The 21,991-nt window shown below is 41.1% G+C and overlaps 1 protein-coding gene across 3 annotated transcripts in view; it reads right to left on the bottom strand.

Moving 5' to 3' along the window:
* Window positions 1-21,991, bottom strand: part of PCSK5 (proprotein convertase subtilisin/kexin type 5) — an 810,488-nt gene that overhangs the window by 692,154 nt on the left and 96,343 nt on the right. For all 3 annotated transcript variants that reach the window (XM_073543784.1, XM_073543785.1, XM_073543786.1), the window contains exon 2: window positions 486-590. In XM_073543784.1, coding sequence (XP_073399885.1) covers window positions 486-590 — 105 coding nt within the window. The remainder of the gene's footprint in view (window positions 1-485; window positions 591-21,991) is intronic.

Here is a 21,991-nt window from a genome sequence, read left to right as displayed (position 1 = left end):
TTAGCACCATAGAATGCGAGGCTGAGACATAATCTCAATGACTTTAGAAAGTGGAAGCCTCTGACACACATATGCACCTCTATAAGCAGAGAGCTGAGTGCCTGCGGTAAGTTATTTGTCCTCACATGTGCCCTGAATGTAGCCTTGTCGAGTGACTGCGGCAGACAACCACCCATTAGTTTTATGTGCTATTTAATAGACATGAACATAATAAAACCGTCTGTGCTGGGTCTATTTTTCCCTTATACTACTTCCCATTAAACACACGATTATCCGTTGCTTACTTTAGCCAAGGTTACAATGTCTCCTAAAGTAAGCGACCATTCATTGCACATTCCCTCTTTGTCTGGCTTTTGACAGGCATTGACGGAGGTGATGTATCAGTTCCACAGTACTCGAATGGCTTGTGAGCATCTTTCCCGGTGTGACGTTACCAATTAATAATGCAGGACCCTTGGCTGTAGACGTGGAGGGGATCTGCTTACCTTTGGTTCCATTGAGATGAAATTGTGCGCTCCTCGGCTTGATAAAACCGACCTCTTGAAAGTTTTACTGTGATAAAAGTGATAGTAATCCAGGAGTGACCCAATCTGCAGTGGGGAAAAAATAGAAATTGTAAGTTTTATGATGAAAAAAATTATACAATGTTTTTGCTTTTTAGTTTCGGCACATAGTATAAAAGTATAAATTATGCCAGCTGCGGCTGTGCTAAAACGTTACTTGAGCCCAATGATCATCTTTCAAAAGAAGGACATGTGATACGAAATGGATGTGGGTGTCCTTCAGGCGCTAACCGCACAAGGATTAGAATTGAGCTTCGAAGACGGACCGTGCCTACCTTTTAATGTTTAATTTATATGCAGCGTTTTATATCAATGCACGTCCACACTGACACATTACAAACTGCTTAACAACATCTGGGCCAAGGGACTGGCGCCATTAAAAAGCATTTTGTGGACTTTTATAATGGGCATTGGCTCTTTTCAACTGTTATAGGGTTTCGGAACCTTGTCCGTTACTACATGCAATGTCCGTGAGTCCTCACTCAGATGCCCATTTTTCCCATACATCATCGATCCATCTTTTCTTACTCACAGGTAGAAAATGGACCTATAATCTATGGATACGTTCACATGGACATGTTTTTTTGTGGACCCTGAATCCACAAAGACAAAACAAAACCAGACTGTTTGATCTGAGTAATGATTCGATCTCACCAATGTAAGACATTAAATCCAAGTACATTTTTTATTATTTAATAGGTAAAAGAAGCTTGGGATTTTTTTTATTTTTTATTGCATAAGAGCAATAATATTAACACTTATTATTAACACTTAATAGTATTATTATTATAACATTATTATTATTATTATTACCATTATAACTATTAATAATAACACTTAACACTTATAATTAACACTTATTAACACTTAATATTAATAGCAATAATATTTTTTTATTTTTTATGGCATAAGAGCAATAATATTAACACTTATTATTAACACTTAATAGCACTATTATTATTAATAACACTTAACACTTATTATTAACACTTATTAACACTTAATATTATTAGCAATAATATTTTTTTATTTTTTATGGCATAAGAGCAATGATATTAACACTTATTATTAACACTTAATAGCACTATTATTATTAATAACACTTAACACTTATTATTAACACTTATTAACACTTAATATTATTAGCAATAATATTTTTTTATTTTTTATGGCATAAGAGCAATGATATTAACACTTATTATTAACACTTAATAGCACTATTATTATTAATAACACTTAACATTTATTATTAACACTTATTAACACTTAATATTATTAGCAATAATATTTTTTTATTTTTTATGGCATAAGAGCAATGATATTAACACTTATTATTAACACTTAATAGCACTATTATTATTAATAACACTTATTATTAACACTTATTAACACTTAATATTATTAGCAATAATATTTTTTTATTTTTTATGGCATAAGAGCAATGATATTAACACAGGCCAAAAATGGATGAAAATCAAATCCAGCACACTGATTTAAAAAAACACCTTTTTTTCTCACATGCACAAAAAAACCAAATAATTAAGCCTTTTTTCATTATCTGACAAGGGGACGGGTTTCCGATCTGGTCACATATGGAAACCTTTTCTTAGATCTTAATATGCTCAATGAGGATATCACAATTCCTTGCTGCAAACAGAAGACTCCTCCATCATTTACTTTTCTTTTCCCTCTGATTGACGGGAAGATTTTTTTGACGTACCCTTTAATGATTGTTCTTTAGTTAAATGGATGATGCAAAAGTGCAGAAAAGCAGCAACCCCAGAGGAGATGAAAATAAAGTGCAGGTGCAAAATGCCCCTCAAGAAGAGGGTGAAACTCGGATCTTCTTAGCTAGCTTTTACACAAACGTTACAGCGGGCATCCAGTCGGCAAGCTTGCATGTACAATGGCGTTTACGATGGGCAAAAATGGTTTCTAAACTGATCAACTCATCAGTCTGAGAGGATTTACCGATACCTAGGGCCTAGACACTGATGCGTGCAATATGCAGGACATTAGTAAAAATAATATTGAAACCTGTGCATTCAATACTTCATAGAAAACTGTATCTTTTGTGATGGAAATGTAACTTTTACAGGGACACTGACTGCTCCGAGAGGTCACTATGACTGACGCTGTAATATCACAATGGTGGTGCAATTACGGAGGCACCGTCACTGTCATAAGGACACTATTATAAGTGTATGCTCACTGCCTCATTGACTTTTGCAACATGCTGACTATCTCTTTTTTTTGTTATAGTAGCTGCCTTTGTTATTGTCATTATTATCAGCTGACACATTTACAAAGGTTTTGTACGACTTTATGTTAATAATCTAATAATTGCAGTTTCAAGTCCCTTAGTGGGACGACATAAAAAGCTAAATTTTTGTATTAATTTACATACTTATATTCCGCCATTACTTCCACAGCATACCTCTTCACAGTTGTCCCCATTGGGACTCACAATCTAAATTCCCTATCAGTATGTCTTTGGAATATGGGAGGAAACCGGAGGACCCAGAGGAAACCCACGCAAACACGGGGAGAACATACAAACTCCTTGCAGATGTTGTCCTTGGTGGGATTTGTATCCAAGGACCCCAGTGCTGCAAAGCAAAAGTGCTAACCACTGAGCCATTTTCAAAATATTAATATGACCACAAAGCATAACAATGCAAAGGTTTTACTATCCCTTGCATATATTCAAACAATAAAAAATGAACAGATTTGGTTTCACCAAGTTTGTAAACAACTCAACAATTAAATGCATGGTAAATGCCTTATAACAATAAAATAAAAATGCCAGGTTGACTGATTTTGGGTCATCTTGATTCCCAAAATTGGAATAAAAAGTGATGAAAAACTCGTATGTATACCAAAATGGAGAATTTCAAACCTACAGTTTGTCCTTCAAAAACAAGCCTTCATGCAGGTCCACAAGGTAAGTATGAAGTGTTTCGATTTTATGATGGGCACTTATTAAGTTATTAGGAAGAGTGTTGTCCGGTACTGAAAAACTGTAACCTGGTTTACTACTATACTATTTTTGTGTCTTAAAGTCTTGGTCAGTGAATAAGAAAATAAAGTCACTGCGCACTTATCTGCCGTCATCTTCTCTGAGCATGCCTTAGTTCGACCAATAGAATATGTGTGACGGAAATGTGAAAGCAGCAGTAATCATCAGAACGATTTGTTATCCACTGTCAACTTCAATAAAGTCAAGGAAAATAATATAGCTTTTGTCCATATTTGTCATCTTTATCTCGTCTCTGATATGTCGCTGTTTTATTGCATTTCTCAAGCATTTTCCAGAATCTGGCAATCCCAACCTATCCTACAAACAAGATGTGCACTACATGGCAATATATTTTAATACCATAATACAAATTCGTTCACATTTGGAGATCATATCATTTTGATTTTAAAACATGACAAATCCATTTGCCATAAGTTTCTAATCACTGAGATCTAATGTTTATTTTAATATATAAAATGTCCATGTTTGTATTTTGGGGTTTGTTTTATTTCTAGTTTACACATTTTCAGCCAGTTGGGTCTGAAATCTGTGTATAAAACTACCCTGCAGTATGACACCTGATAGGCACGGCTGCCCTGTGTCTTCGACCCCTATAGACATAAGGCTACCATTGCCCAAACCAGCCAATTTGAGCGGGATTGGCCAAGAGCCTAAGGCAGTGATGGCGAACCTATGGCATGCGTGCCAGACAGGGCACACAGAGCCCTCTCAGCTGGAACAGGGCTAAGGCCTCACCTCACTGTTCAGAGCTGCAGCTTCCTCACACACACTGAGCAGCGCGGCCGCAGAGCTGAATGATGATGTCATCCAGCTGCAGCCATGCCTCTCAATGTGTGACAGGAAGGACGCTGCCGGCACCGCGCGGAGACCGCGGAGAGGTGAGTGTGGCCGCTGGTGTGTGTGTGTATGTGTGTGTGGCCGCTGGTGTGTATGTGTGCCACTGGTGTGTGTGTGCCACTGGTATGTGTGTGTGCCGCTGGTATGTGTGTATGTGTGTGGCCGCTGGTGTGTATGTGTGCCGCTGGTGTGTGTGTGGCCGCTGGTGTGTATGTGTGCCGCTGGTGTGTGTGTGTGGCTGCTGGTGTGTGTGTGGCCGTTGGTGTGTATGTGTGCCGCTGGTGTGTGTGGCTGCTGGTGTGTGTGTGCCGCTGGTGTGTGTGTGTGGCCGCTGGTGTGTGTGTGTGTGTGTGTGGCTGCTGGTGTGTGTGTGCCGCTGGTGTGTGTGGCTGCTGGTGTGTGTACCGCTGGTGTGTGTGTGTGTGGCCGCTGATGTGTGTATGTCGTGAGTGTGGCCCTTTGTGTGTGGAGAGGGCCAGTGATGGTGGGGAGAGGAACAATGATGGGAGTGATGGGGACAGGGCCAGTGATGGGGAGAGGGACAATGATGGGAGTGATGGGGAGAGGGCCAATGATGGAAGTGATGGGGAGGGACAATGATAGGAGTGATGGGGAGAGGGCCAATGATGGGAGTGATGGGGAGAGGGACAATGATGGGAGTGTGGGTAGAGGGACAATGATGGGAGTGATGGGGAGAGGGCTAGTGATGGAGAGGGCCAATGATGGTGGTGATGGGGAGAGGGACAATGATGGGAGTGATGGGAACAGGGCCAGTGATGGCGGTGATGGGGAGAGGGACAATGATGGGAGTGATGAGGAGAGGACCTGTGATGGCGGTGATGGGGAGAGGGACAATGATGGAAGTGATGGGGAGAGGGCCAGTGATGGGGAGAGGGACAATGATGGCTGTGATGGGGAAAGGGACAATGATGGGAGTGATGGGGAGAGGGTAAAGTTCTTGCCCCTTTTCTCTTCACACTGTACACTGCGGATTTTAGGTGCAACTCATCTAGCTGCTACTTGCAGAAGTATTCTGATGACTCTGCAATAGTAGGCCTCATCACAGGAGGAGATGAAAGAGCGTACAGAGATACTAACCAAGCTTTTGTGGAGTGGTGTCAGAGGAACCACCTTAGGATTAATTCCGGGAAGACCAAGGAATTGGTGGTGGACTTTCGCAAGGGCAAAAATCCACCAGTAGTGGTGAACATTCAGGGAAATGACATTGAGATAGTCGACACCTATAAGTACCTTGGTGTGATCCTCAATAATAAGCTTGACTGGGCCCATCACTTGGATGCAGTGTACAGGAAGGGCCAAAGCAGGCTTTATCTGCTCAGAAGGCTGAGAGCCTTCGGTGTTAGAGGGGCACTCCTTGCATCCTTCTTCAACTCTGTTGTGGCATCAGTCATCTTCTTTGGTGTGGCGTGCTGGGGTAGTGGCATATCAACCAGGGACAAGAATAGGCTGGACAAACTGATTAGAAGGGCCAGCTGTGTCCTGGGATGCCCCCTTGACCCAGTTCAGGAAGTAGGCGACAGGAGGATACTGGCCAAGGTGAGCTACATGGTGCAGAATGATTCCCATCCCATGCATGAGACCGTGACAAAGATGTGCAGTACTGTCAGTGACCGGCTACTTCATCCTAAATGTGAGAGGGAGCGCTATCGAAAGTCCTTCCTTCCTGCTGCAGTTAGGCTGTATAACCAGCACTGTCCAAAACGGAGAACGACCCAAACAGAGAACTGATAGATCCAAAGTTGTGACAGTTCGGTTACAATTTTTTTTTTTTCCGTATATGTACCTACCTACTGTCAATGTAATGCCTTTATGCATCTGTATGTGTACTTGTTCCTGCCTTGCTGCTGTAATGCTCTGAATTTCCCCATGGTGGGACGATTAAAGGATTATCTTATCTTACCTTAATGATGGGGAGGAGGAAAAGATGGAGGTGGTGGAATGGGCAATTTCTACAAGAAGGGGATCATGATGGGGCATACGTCTTCATGAAGGGGATCATGATGGGGCATATTTCTACATGAAGGGGATCATAATGGGGCATTTCTACATGAAGGGGATCATGATGGGGCATACTTCTTCATGAAGGGGATCATGATGGGGCATATTTCTACATGAAGGGGATCATAATGGGGCATTTCTACATGAAGGGGATCATGATGGGGCATACTTCTGCATGAAGGGAATCATAATGGGGCATATTTCTACATGAAGTGGATCATGATGGGGCATATTCCTGCATGAAGGGGATCATGATGGGGCATATTTCTACATGAAGAGGATCATGATGGGGCATATTTCTGCATGAAGGGGAATATGATGAGGCATTTCTACATGAAGGGGATCATAATGGGGCATATTTCTGCATGAAGGGGATCATGATGGGGCATATTTCTACATGAAGGGGATCATGATGGGGCATATTTCTGCATGAATGGGATCATGATGGGGCATTTGGCACGTGTTGGCACTTCGTCATAAATTATTGGGTTTTAGGTTGCAGTTTGGGCACTCGGTCTCAGAAAGGTTTGCCATCACTGGCTAAAAGGTATATAGGTGCATCTTGACTCTTCACCTGACAGATGACATTAGGAGAAAAAAGGATCCATTATGATCCTTCTGTTCTTGGCAAGATAAGGTGCCAAAGGAGTCTGACAGTGGCTCTCAAAAAAAACTCAAAAAGAAAATAGAAATGGGAATAGAAGGAGAGAGTCAGAAGAGATAGCTGCTGGCCAAATGATTAGCTGAACCATCGTTCGTTCGACAGTTATTGTGTAAAGGCACCATAAACCCAGTAACTCTTCATTCATAATGGAATGCCAATAATTTTGGGCAAAAATATCTGAAAAATAATGCAGGAAGCCACAACTTAGGCTATATTTTACAACTATTTGATAGAGGAGGTAACAATTTATGTAGCAGTAGAAACCAAAAGTTTTGTATGTTTTAAAAAGTGTAATTACTTCTGTCTGATTGTTGTGATGCCATTTTCCTGATGATATTAAATAAACCGGAAGCAAATGGTTGTTAGCTATAAGGATGAAAATTGTGTCTGACATTATTTTAGCACTTTATGTGTTATGTGTTAGCTTTCAACATTTGCTGGGCTGAATGTTTTGCATATTTTATCGTGGATAGTCAATTTTTTTTTGTTTTAGGTTAAAACATGGAAAAGACAAAGCCAAATATATCACCAGATGTCAGGAAGCTTATTATTCTGATTGAAGTCAGGCAAAAGCCAAAAAGAGGTAGCTAAGTTCAATCTCTTTGGTAATGATGGCAAGCACTATATATATCGCCCAAATGGAAAATGTAATTATGTAAGGTACCAAACACCTACAGTGAAACATGGTGGTGACAATGTCATGGTTTGGGGTTTCTTTTCTGCATATTCTATTGGCCTTCTGAAAAAGAATTGATGGAAAGATGAATGCTACCATGTACAAGAATATACTGGAGAATGTAATGCTGCCACATGGTAAAACCAAAATAGGCAGGGGCTGAAAATTCCAGCAAGACAATGATCCTAAATACACAGCCAATTTAGTAAAAAAATGGTTAGCAAAGAAAAATGTTTGCCTATTGAAATGGCCAAGCAAATCACCTGATTTAAACTCTGAAGAGCATATTCAGGATGAGTTAGCGTGACGAATTGGCAATATATGAAATGTGAGCGCACCATATATCATGCATATAAAGGGAGGTGCAAAACCAGTAGTAATAAACACAATAAGCAAAAAAAGAGAGAAAGCACTACTGTAAGCATGCATCCTACACCATGATGTATAGAAAAAATATATATGAAAAAGCTTTTTTGGCACACAATAACAAAAACTGCAAAATAAAACATAATTAAAAACCTAGGGTTAAATCCATTCAAAAACACCTGCCAAGGCACAGACAAGATCAAGGCATATAAAATACATGAGATAAAGGCATACATAGTATATGAAATATATAAATTATATACATAATAAAAAAACCTTGGAAAAGACTGGCTCATGAGGAAAAACATGGAAAACCCCAATAAATTATGTGTATACTCTGTAGGGGTTGAAGGCTCCTAATCATCTGCAAATGTGAGCCACAACCATGTGTTGGAACCCTGTATGGACACCACTGAAGGGCTGACAAAAACAGCATCAAGAATGTAGCATATGGGCTTAATATAATACACTGGAGCAAAGATCAATTGGGGCCCATACCCATAGCAATAAAGATGAATGGTTTGCAGATTTGCAAATGGAATGGAGCAAGATCCATCAGGATGTCTTGATTATCCTAGTGGCTTCAATGCCCCGTCAATATGGTGCAGTAATTAAAGCAAGCCATCTACCAGGAAATTTTAGGGCACTTCATGCTTCCCTCTGCCGACAATCTTTTTGGAGATGGAAATATCATTCTCCAGCAGGACTTGGCACCTGTCCACACTGCCAAAAGTACCAATACCTGGATTAAAAACAACAGTATCACTGTGCTTGATTGGCCAACAAACTTGCCTGACCTTAACCCTATAGAGAATCTATGGGGTATTGTCAAGAGGAAGATGAGAGACACTAGACCCAACAATGCAGACGAGCTGAAAGCTGCTATCAAAGCAATCTTGTCTTCCATAACACCTCAGCAGTGCCACAGGCTGGTCGCCTCCATGCCATGCCGCATTGATGCAGTAATTGATGCCAGAGGAGCCCCGACCAAGTATTGAGTGCATTTACTGAACATACATTTCAGTACGCCAACATTTCGGATTTTAAAATCATTTTTCAAGCTGGTGTTATAAAATATTCTAATTTACTGAGATAATAACTTTTGGGTTTTCATTGGCTGTAAGCCATAATCATCAACATTATCAGAAATAAATATTTGGAATACATCAGTCTAATATATGAGTTTCACTTTTTGTATTGAAAAACTGAAATAAAATCACTAATAAGATGATATTCTAATTTTGTGAGATGCACCTGTATGTTTATAGGTTTCATTCAAGTTATCTTTTGTGTAGTTAAAATGACAGATAACAAGAATCACTGCAATTTCCCAACAGTCAATATAATAATCTCTTGACTAATGACTACGGGGAAATCCTGGACTGTTTCCTAGGGTTGATTTTCATGTACTTTGTACCTGGAACTTCAATAAGCATTTTAGTTTTTATATAATTGTTATATAAATGTATTTAGTTGAGCAATCATTTAGCTTTTTAGCTGCGCAACCATTCCATCTATGGTTAAAATATCAGATTGTGTGTGGTAAAGTTGTGTCATGTATTTCCAAAAGAGATGATTCACCTATAGTGGCTTGTCACTAGCTGATTGTTTGAATAAATCAATGCCTCAGATGCTAAGGCCACGTTCACACCTTCAGTATTTGGTCAGTATTTTACCTCAGTATGTGTAAGCCAAACCCAGGAGAGGAACAATCAGAGGAAAAGTATAAAAGAAACACATCACCACTTCTGGATTTATCACCCACTCCTGGTTTAGGCTTACAGATACTGAGGTAAAATACTGACCAAATACTGAGCCCATGAACATGGCCTAAGAGGCGGAAAATCCGCATGTAAAAAACACAAGTAATCCAACTGACTTAATAGGTGGAGAAATGGTGCAGAAAATCTGCAATATTCAGAGTAGTAAAAATACAATAAAGACCAAAAAGGAAAAAGTGGAGTATGAGGTCATCACTTCATAAGATAAGATAAGATAATCCTTTAATCGTCCCACCATGGGGAAATTCAGAGCATTACAGCAGCAAGGCAGGAACAAGTACAGATACAGATGCATAAAGGCATTACATTGACAGTAGGTAGGTACATATATGAAAAAAATAAATAAATAAATGTAACCGAACTGTCACAACTTTGGATCTATCAGTTCTCTGTTTGGGTCGTTCTCCGTTTTGGACAGTGCTGGTTATACAGCCTAACTGCAGCAGGAAGAAAGGACTTTCGATAGCGCTCCCTCTCACATTTAGGATGAAGTAGCCGGTCACTGACAGTACTGCACATCTTTGTCACGGTCTCATGCATGGGATGGGAATCATTCTGCACCATGTAGTTCACCTTGGCCAGTATCCTCATGTCGCCTACTTCCTGAACTGGGTCAAGAGGGCATCCCAGGACAGAGCTGGCCCTTCTAATCAGTCTGTCCAGCCTATTCCTGTCCCTGGTTGATATGCCACTACCCCAGCACGCCACACCAAAGAAGGTGACTGATGCCACAACAGAGTTGAAGAAGGATGCAAGGAGTGCCCCTCTAACACCGAAGGCTCTCAGCCTTCTGAGCAGATAAAGCCTGCTTTGGCCCTTCCTGTACACTGCATCCAAGTGATGGGCCCAGTCAAGCTTATTATTGAGGATCACACCAAGGTACTTATAGGTGTCGACTATCTCAATGTCATTTCCCTGAATGTTCACCACTACTGGTGGATTTTTGCCCTTGCGAAAGTCCACCACCAATTCCTTGGTCTTCCCGGAATTAATCCTAAGGTGGTTCCTCTCACACCACTCCACAAAAGCTTGGTTAGTATCTCTGTACGCTCTTTCATCTCCTCCTGTGATGAGGCCTACTATTGCAGAGTCATCAGAATACTTCTGCAAGTAGCAGCTAGATGAGTTGCACCTAAAATCCGCAGTGTACAGTGTGAAGAGAAAAGGGGCAAGAACTGTACCTTGAGGTGCCCCTGTATTGCAGATCACTGTGTCTGACACACTGTCCCGAACCTTTACAAACTGAGGTCGGTTCGTGAGGTAGTTAAGGATCCAGGTGGAGAGTTGGAGGTCCACACCAACAAGGCCCAGCTTGTCTCTCAGTAGACCTGGCTGTATGGTGTTAAAAACACTTGAGAAATCGAAGAACATTATTCTCACAGTGTTCCCAGGTTTCTCCAGGTGAGAGAGAGTCCTATCTAGAAGGTGGATAATGGCATCATCCACACCAATGCCCGGCCTGTAGGCAAACTGGAGAGGGTCCATATCCGAGCTCACTAGAGGACGGAGACGTGTGAGAACCAATCTCTCTAGTACCTTCATCAGGTGTGATGTCAATGCTACAGGTCTATAGTCATTAAGGTCTTTCGGATAAGGTTTCTTCGGAACTGGTACCACACACGATAATTTCCACAGTTGTGGTACTATACCCATTCTCAGGCTCATATTGAACAGATATGTAATGATCTCACTCAGCTGGTGCCCGCAGGTTTTGATTAGCCTTGCATTGATGCCGTCAGGACCTGCAGCCTTCAAAACTTTGATCTTATTCAGTTCTTTTGCAACCTGGGTACTTGTGAAAAACAGACCCTGGCTCAGTTGACAAGTTGCAGCAGGGGGTGAGGTTATTGTAGCAGAGAGGTGTGAATGATATGCAGGGGCAGGAGCAGCCAGTGTGTGATTAAATCTGTTAAAGAATAGATTAAGTTCATTAAGCCCCTCTTTATCTACAACCATCTTGGAGACAGTCTGTCTATGCCCAGATATAGACTTTAGACCCTCCCAGACTTCATGGATCCTTTTCTGTGACAATTTCAGTTCAATCCTTCTCTTATAATTAGCCTTTCCCTGCCTGATTAGATACTTCAGATCCTTCTGAACCTCTCTCAGCCTGCCCTTGTCACCTGATCTGAAGGCCAACTTCTCTTTGAGAAGAGCCTTTATTCCGGGGCTGATCCATGGTTTGTTGTTAGAGAAGCACCTCACTACTCCCCATATCGGTTTGGATCACTTGAGCAAACAAAAGAAAAATCATACAGGAAAAATGTGAGTCCAAACTTAGCATGTGGATACCGGACAGGTAGTAATTCTAAAATAATGCTGACAAAGGAGAGCAGTGTGATACAAATCAAATACTATTCTAGGAGGAAAGTAGCTCATTTTTCAGACTACATTTTCTAGGTTACATGTCCTGCGAAAGATGATCTCTGTTTGTACTGCTCTTCAGTGTTAAAGGTAATGTTCGGTTTTCCAGAACATCACTTCATTATGTCAGTCAGGTTCTCGTGCAGTTCAGGGCCGTTTTGTAATCAGCAGCTCAGTTTTCCCATATGACGCTGAGAGTGCTGCAAACATGCATCATTTCTGAAAAAGTAGACAAAACAGCTATTTCAAGGTTGTAGAGGAAAACCTGCCAAACCTATTGTGGTAAAAATTGGCTGAGACAGATGTGTGGGCTGGCATCTGTCCCACCAGGCTTCTGTGCATAGAGAATCTTGTGAACGTATACAGCGGATATTGTACTGTACGGTAGCTGATATTTTTACTGATTCAGGATAAAGCGCCTAAGGGGGCAAGCAAACATTCCGCGTTACACACAGGACTGAATTCTTCCACACAACTGCACAGACTGTGTCCAAAAAGTTTTCACTTGTAAAACGTATTTATGAGTATCAGCCAATTTTCACCTATTAATCCGAAATTGTATCCTGGAAAGCTCCATGGTAATTTTCAATTAAAGTCGGTAAAGTGACCATCCCTCTCCCCATCGCCTTAGCAGTGATGAGGGGGAAAAACATTAACACTGGCCATTTTTGCCAAAAACTGTAAGGCTCTGTTCACACTGGCACGATGGATATTGTTATAATTAAACAATGGATATGTTATCAACTATGCAGTAATGGATCCATACTAGTGATGAGCGAGTATGCTCGTTGCTCGAGTTTCCCCGAGCGTGCTCGGGTGGTCTCTGAGTATTTGGATGTGCTCGGAGGTTTAGTTTCTGTCGCCGTAGCTGCATGATTTGCCTCTACTTGACAGCCTGAATACATGTGAGGATCGCCTATTTGTTAGGGAATTCCCACATGTATTCAGGCTGTCTAGCAGTCGCAAATCATGCAGCTGCGGTGACAGAAACTAAATCTCCGAGCACTTCTAAATACACGGAGACCTCCCGAGCAACGAGCATACTCGCTTATCACTAATCCATACAAATTACTGAGGAGGTTGCCTTTACAAATCATTGAATTTAAGTTTTCCATTCAGTCCCATTACCATAGATGTATAAAATCCAGTACCTATCCATGCTGTCTGCCCGTACAAATATTTGAGAATGAATGGGTCATTCTAAAGAGATCACTGAATTTGAGCATGGTCCTGTAATAAGGTGTTGTAATAAGTCAGTTTATTACATTTGCCTTATATTACATATTCTACAATCAATTGTGAGTGGAATTATTAGGGTATGTGCACATGGTGCGGATTTGACTGCGGATCCGCTGCAGTTCCGCTGGCATTGTACAGTACAATGCAATGGGTTTTCAAAACCGCAGTGCACATGCTGCGGATTTTTCCACTCGGATTTGCTGCGGTTTTAAATCCGCAGCATGTCAATTCTTTCTGTGGATTCCGCAGTGGTTTGACACCTGTTCCATTGTCCAGGTGTCAAACCGCAGGGGAAAACCGCTGGCAAATCCGCAGGAAAACCGCAGGTCACTTTTACCTGCGGTTTTACCTGCAAATCCGCACGGAAAAATCTGCAGGCCAATCCGCACTGTGTGCACTCACCCTTACAATTAAAAAGCATTGTGCCAACTATACATTTTAGTGGTGAAGGAGAAATGCTCTGGGGTTGAATTTCAAGGGTTGGCTTTGGCCACTTAGATTCAGTGAAGGAAAATCAAGACATTTTAGACAATTGTATGCTTCCAGTTTTGTGAGAACAGTTTGAGGATGGCTCTTTTCTTGTTGTGGAAGATCCTACATTTTTATTGTAACAGAAAGTGCAGCAGGCTATGGAATACTTTGATATTTACTATGACAGAAATAGATAAAACTCATTACAGTCAATGGGGTATGTCTATATCAGAAAAATGTGAATAGAGCCTTATACAGTCAACCAATATTTACACGTTGACCTGTTAACTAATCCATCAACGTACAGTTTATGTATAAAATTATACAGATAAAAAATAATTATCCTTGCAATAATTTTTTCCAATCTGCTAGTACTGCATTTTGTAAGATATTTCTTTCATGAATGCATTGACTCATTTTCTATTATTCCCAGTTCAGCAACACAGTAATAATTAGGCTGCGTTCACACGTTGCGGGTTTTTCGCGTTTTCGCAGCGGTTTTTAACGCGCGATTTTGCCGAGAAAACGCAAAAAAAACAGCATCCCATGCAATCCTATGGGATTCCGCAATGCTGTGCTAATGCTGTGGATTTTCCCGCATGGAATCGAATCGCGGGAAAATTATCCGGCATGCTCATTATTTTGCAGAATCGCGGCAATTCCGCCCACATAGGAGTGCATTGTTCTGCTTACTTTCCGCATGTGCCTGTGCCCACCATGTGAAAAGTAAGCAGAACATTTGCGGATGGTACCCACAGTCCGAAGGAGAGGAGATTCTCCTCCGGGCTCTGGGTACCATATCCCTGTAAAAAATAGAATTAAAATAAAAAAATCGTCATATTCTCACCTTCCGAAGTCCCGCGCAGCGTCACCAGGCTTCAGCGTTGCTGCCGGCAGGTCCCGTTCCCAGTGATGCGTTGCGACAATGACCTTTGATAACATCGCGGTCTTGCGACACCCTAGCGGTCTCGCGTGGCCGCGACGTCATCAAAGGTCATTGGCGCAATGCATCACTGGGAACGGGACCTGCCGGCAGCATCGCGATGATCGGGGACGCTGCGCGGGACGTCGGAAGGTGAGAAAAACAACATTTTTTAATTTTTTTATTATTTTTAACATTAGATCTTTTTACTACTGATGCTGCATCAATAGTGAAAAGTTGGTCACACTCGTCAAACACTGTGTTTGACGAATGTGACCAACCTGTCAATCAGTTTTCCAAGGGATGCTACAGATCGCTTGGAAAACGCTAGCATTCTGCAAGCTAATTACGCTTGCAAATCGCTAGTTTTTCTGCGGGAAAATCACATGAATTGAAAATGCGATTTTCCCACGGAATGGAATTCCGGAATTCCCGCGGTAGCTTCCGCGGAAGTTCCGCAACGTGTGCACTTAGCTTTACACCAAGAAAATGGACAGCTGGAATGCTCGAGCGCTCGGTACTTGAATTGAGCACTTTGGAATGCTCGAGTGCTTGGTGCTTGAATTGAGCACTTTGGAATGCTCGAGTGCTAAGTACCCGAATTGAGCAATTTGGAATGCTCGAGTGCTCGGTACTCGAATTGAGCACTTTGGAATGCTTGGGTGCTCGGTACTCGAATTGAGCACTTTGGAATGCTAGGGCGCTCGGTACCTGAATTGAGCACTTTGGAATGCTAGGGTGCTCGGTACCCGAATTGAGCACTTTGGAATACTCGGGTGCTCCATACTCGAATTGAGCACTTTGGAATGCTCGAGTGCTGGGTACCTGAATTGAACACTTTGGAATGCTCGGGTGCTCGAATTGAGCTCTTTGGAATGCTCGAGTGCTCGGTACCTGAATTGAACACTTTGGAATGCTCAAGTGCTCGAATTGAACACTTCGGAATGCTCGAGTGCTCGGTACCTGAATTGAACACATTGGAATGCTCAAGTGCTCGGTACCTGAATTGAACACTTTGGAGTGCTCGAGTGGTCGGTGCCTAAATTGAACACTTTGGAATGCTCGAGTGCTCAGTACCTGAATTGAACACTTTGGAATGCTCAAGTGCTCGAATTGAACACTTTGGAATGCTCGAGTGCTCGGTACCTGAATTGAACACTTTGGAATGCTCGAGTGCTCAGTACCTGAATTGAACACTTTGGAGTGCTCAAGTGTTCGGTACCTGAATCGAACACTTTTGTAATGCTCGAGTGGTCGGTACCTAAATTGAACACTTTGGAATGCTCGCGTGCTCGGTACCTGAATTGAACACTTTGGAATGCTCAAGTGCTCGAATTGAACACTTTGGAATGCTCGAGTGCTCGGTACCTGAATTGAATACTTTGGAATGCTCAAGTGCTCGGTACCTGAATTGAACACTTTTGTAATGCTCGAGTGGTCGGTACCTAAATTGAACACTTTGGAATGCTCGCATGCTCGGTACCTGAATTGAACACTTTGGAATGCTCAAGTGCTTGAATTGAACACTTTGGAATGCTTGAGTGCTCGGTACCTGAATTGAACACTTTGGAATGCTCAAGTGCTCGGTACCTGAATTGAACACTTTGGAATGCTCAAGTGCTCGGTACTCGAAATGAGCACTATAGAATGCTTGGGGGCTCAGTACTCAAACTGAGCACTTTGGAATGCTCGGGTGCTCGGTACTCAAATTGAGCACTTTGGAATGCTCGGGGGCTCAGTACCTGAATTGAGCACTTTGGAATGCTCTGGTGCTCTGTACTCAAATTGAGCACTTTGGAATGCTCGGGTGCTTGGTACCCAAATTGAGCACTTTGGAATGCTCGAGTGCTCGATTCGAGTACCAAGCGTAGTGTACATCAATGAAGAAGTTGAGTATTTTTACTGCAGACCTTTACACAACAGCCGAGGGGTTGGAGGAGAGAGAGAGGAGTTTTCCCAGCTTCCGTGCTGCCTGGCTCAGGGACCCGAGCACTCGATCGCCATGCGATACTTGGCTCTGCTTGGCACTCAATCGAGTGCCCAAACGCTCACCCATCACTAATACTGATGTCTTCAATCCAATTATAATTACAAAATCGCTGCAGAGATATGTAGGTATTTTGCATGTTGTGGCCATGAATATAGAACACTTACATTATGATTCCTCCTGAAATAAAACACAATAAGTACATGTCATTTGCACAAATTAGTGTACTAAAATTGTTACTAAGAGGAGACAAACAATAGAAAATAGCTTTTATTTAAACTTAATGGGATAATTCTTAAAATGAATCTGTCAATAGGATCAACCCTCTTAATTTGGCTATATGGGCAAGCAAGTTATTGGAAACTGAATAAAATGATACCTTAATATCTAAATTCCATGTTTTTCTTACATGTAAATGAGCTGCTACGAGCCATGGGTTGAACACTGATCTGCATGAGAATCTGCCTCCAGAGATTATTTTAAATGAAAGAGGACATTACCAGTGTGAGAAATGTAACTAACACAGAACAGGAAAACTGAATTTTTGAGACTTTTGTTCATAAAGTATTTAATTCAGGCCACTTTTCCCATTACTTGGTGATTAGACCTCCCTTGGCCATGACACAGCCAGTGCTGTGATGAACATCTATTGGTTATCAGAAACAACTTATTATATCAATAACTGGTTTTTATTGACATCCAAAATCACTTAAATAGGACTTTAGGTTGGTGCTCTATAAAAAATGTTTTAGTATAAATTTTCTCATTAACATGCAAATGTTGACACACAAAAAAATTCATTTGGGAAAAAGCAGAGCTGTATTTTAGTACAAGAGGGACATTTATTAATCTAAAATTATTCCCAATCGAGAAAACTATGTCTCCAAGTAGCAACAAATCGGGATAATGGTTTGACCAAAATTTTGAATGTATACAGGTATACTCTGCATTAGGAAAAGATTAATAACCAAGCATCTAGAAAACAGGATAAAAAAGCTTGTTTCATGTTATCTGAACACGTGGGTGAGCTGGCCATAAACCGCCCCGGTTATTTCATCAACTCAAAGGTCAAGAGCCCACAGTACATGACTTGAAATGCTATGTTTAGAAAGCAGAGAAAAATATTTACCCATGTCTAAGTGTTACATTAAATGTACAATACTTTGGACTTTTCCGGCACGTATGTCAATATCACTGAATTATGATGTATATGATTCCACATTCAGAGAAACTGAAAAAGGTTGCTCTTGAATTCAAAGAATAATCTTTATGCGTGTTTGAAGCGTAATCATATGGAAATGATTAGTAAATGGTGTATGGAGGGGTTGACAATGAACGTAGATCTAAAGGACAAAGGTAAATAACCATAGAATGCTCAATATGGCATTTTCAATAAATCCTGTATCGCACCCGAGCATACTGTAAGAACAACAAAAAGTTAAATTGTAACCTAATTTTAGACACTTTGACTAAGACTTTGAAAGCAAATAATGTTACTTTATGTAATTTTTTTACTTAAAAAAAACCCTACTTTGACACAATCACTTGGTTTCTGGAACAGCTCTAAGCTTTGTAAATTTCAAGTATTTTTCAGAATAGGCTGCCCTGTGTGTGTACATGAACAAAAATACTATTTCTGTTCATTTCATGACTTTCACTGCCTTTTTACTAGTTTCCTTCTATGCAGGCTCTATCTCTAATTTGCAGTCCACTGGGAGCTGGGCTAAGAGACTACAGTGATCTCTCCCATACACAGCACAGCACACAGCCAGGGGTTCCGGCTCTTTATTCATTTGCTAGCATACAGAGTTGAGCTGCGACAGCAAGGAGGACATTATGTAGCGGAGCTGAGCTGCCTTATTCTGAATCAAGTTTTGATGAGAGGTAAAACACTTGATACAGAGCTCTGCACCATGCTTGACTCTCCCTTCACCTGTCTACTCATTGCTCATCACTCCTTCTCTCCCATCACCTCACCATAGGGTATAATGAGCTCTGATGACACCAGTGAACATTCAGTACATCTCGTCTGAGCAAAACTAATTTGAGCTAGTTTTTCAGAGGGAAAGACAAGATCAGGAGGCAGGCGTGGAGGGGGAGAGTAAGACATGTCTGATAAGTGGAGAGGGAAGGTGAATTCTGTGATAAGATATATTATAACGTTTCTTAAAATCAACTGTACTATCGATTTATGCAAAGGTTGTTGAAAGCACAGTCCCGTTTTAAGGCTTGCCATAGACTTTGTGTGTTTGTTATCTACGAAACAATCATGTAAATGAAATTAAAGTGGTTTTCCAGGACTATTTAATTTTTTTTTACTATCAAATATCAGATCAGCCAAAATCAAAACCAATCTGTAGATAGTAGTTGAACAGTTCTTGGCTATGAGCGCCGACCACGGATTATCTGGATGAGATCCATCAGCTTTCACATGGGAATGGAACTTGAGTACTGAGGTGTCAAGCCTAATATACCATTCAGTGCTTTATAGTCTATTCAGTCACTTTATAGGAGATCATGCTTGCGCCTCATGAACTGGGTTAGGGGTTATAGATTATAAGGAAAACATGTGCCTTATAAACTATAGAAGTGATGCTTTCTTACTTGCCAGGACATTTCTGGTCATGAACTGGGAGAGGTAAAGCAGCCTTCTCAGGGTATATTCTACCATAAACCATGCTCTCCTTACCCATCTCCCCTTTTTATGTCTGTTTTTCATATTGTTGAATAAAGCTTTGCATTTGTATTCACATCCATTTCCTTTATTCCCAATCCCCCATCTCCATTCTCCAATGACTAACGTGTCTGCTAGTCCTAATTTAAAGAAGCCCTCCTCCCATAAAAGTTTTTATCCACTTAATATATTGCAATCATCATATTATACAGCAATGCTTACTTACAATTGCTTATTTTGACTTTCTACCCTGCTAATTGTCAGCAACAGGAAGTCTCTTGTCCTTGCACTTATCTTCTCCCTCTTCAACTCCTGACCCAGCTAGTCCCCCCCCTGCCAGGGATTTTGGCAGTGATGACTCCTATAGGGAAAATGTATTTCCTGTTTCTATGAATCAGTTTTTAATCAACTCGTCATAGACTTAAATTAAAAGAGAAAAATTAACTGCATAGAAATGAAAAGATGGGCAAAAGTACACAGTGCTATACTGTACAATATCATGATTTCAATATATTAAGAGGATATATATTTTGATGTCAGTGCTTCTTTACTATGTATAAATCAAAGGTATAACCTCAGATCAATCCACTGCAGGGGGAAGAGGTATACAGAGATAACCACTTACAGAGAAAATGTTTTTTAAAATTAGCATATTTTATTACATTTAAAATCAACAACATATAATCATAAATATAAGACAAAAAATAAACAAAAAGTGCCTCTTGTGTGAGGGACAGCACGCCAGATAAACCCCATATTGTAATAATAATATATCAAGACATAATGTTTGAACGGATCATATTGGGAAATTCCTATTCAGAACTCAATAGGATATGTACAGAGTATATACAGTATGGTCCCAGACTTGTTATGATAAGCTTTATCAAGTATTTTTAAAGACAGCCATATGAGAAAAGTGCAAGTTCATCAAGTTATAGTATGTGCCTAGTGGTCATTTGTATATTGCGATATATGGGTGTCAGAGAAAATAAAATAAAGCTTATCATAACAAGTCTTGGACCATTCTATACTCTGTACATAACCCATTGAGTTCAGAGTAGGAATCTCCCAATATGATCCGTTCAAACATTATGTCTTCTGTCTGACCCTTCTGCATTGTCTGGATATTTCTCTTTTCCTGGATGATGTGATTTTTCTCTTTTTTTATTTGCTCTGATTTTAGCATAGGATAAAAAGCCCCACTTATATTATAAATTCAGTAATGAATTATTGTAACTGATAGATGGCATTTTAAAGGGACTGTTTAATACCAGTGCACTAGTCAGGTCTCAGCAGCTTCTCCTAGTATTGATATTGAAGCTTGCTCACATAAGGACAGAGGCACAATTGTGATGGCATATATTCTCTGGTCCTCCCAAGACCTCCTTCTCTCCTCCACACTTATTCGCTTCTCACCCAACCGCCTCCAAGACTTCTCCCGAATAGCCCCCATCCTCTGGAATTCTTTGCCCCAACAAGTCCGACTATCGACCACATTAGGATCCTTCAGACGGAACCTGAAAACCCACCTCTTCAAGAAAGCCTACAGCCTGCAATGACCCCGCTGCCTCCCCACCACTATCGGAGATATCACCTCAATCAACACCGGAACTGCTGCAACCCACCAACCTACTCTCCTTCCCCACCATCCTGTAGCATGTAAGCCCGAAAAGGCAGGGTCCTCTCTCCACTCTGTATCAGTCTGTCATTGTTAGTTATTTTACAGTAAGTGATATTTGTAATTTGTATGTAACCCCTTCTCATGTACAGCACCATGGAACCAATGGTGCTATATAAATACATAATAATAATAAAATAATATTAACAAGACTGGTGATCTGATTTTTTTATGTAGAATTCCTTTAATAAGATAGTCATTGACCCCAGGATGATTGTCAGTTTTGTGCCTTCTGGTACCGCACATTTGTATATTAGGTACATTATGAAGGAAGGCTGTGATCACATTGCATTATCCGTCACAGAATATATCAGAGTTTGTAGTGGCTCTCTAAAGGGTATGTCACACTAAGCGATATCGCTAGCAATATCGCTATAACTTGTGACGTTATAGCGATATTGCTAGCGGCATCGCTGTGTGTGATACTTACCTACGACCCGCTCCCCCGCTGGTTATCGCTGATCGCGCGAGAACGTCCTGGACCGTTTCTCGTCGTCAGCTTCCTGCGGCGCTTCCTGTGAAGAGACGAGCGACGCGTGGAGCCGGGCGGATCACCTAGTGTGACAGGTAAGTAGCGACCCCCGTCCCCAGCGATGTCGCTGGTGAGATCTGCCTGTGTGGCAGCTCACTAGCGACCACAGCGATGTACCAGCGATCCTGACCGCGTCATATCGCTGGTCGGGATCGCTGGTGCTTCGCTAAGTGTGACA

This window comes from Dendrobates tinctorius, unplaced genomic scaffold, assembly GCF_039654945.1.
Source record: "Dendrobates tinctorius isolate UK_male_01 unplaced genomic scaffold, ASM3965494v1 ptg000134l, whole genome shotgun sequence".
In the NCBI taxonomy this organism is placed as follows: Eukaryota; Metazoa; Chordata; class Amphibia; order Anura; family Dendrobatidae; genus Dendrobates; species Dendrobates tinctorius.
Note: the sequence above shows the minus strand (reverse complement) of the source record. Positions and strands in the feature narration are given on the sequence as shown.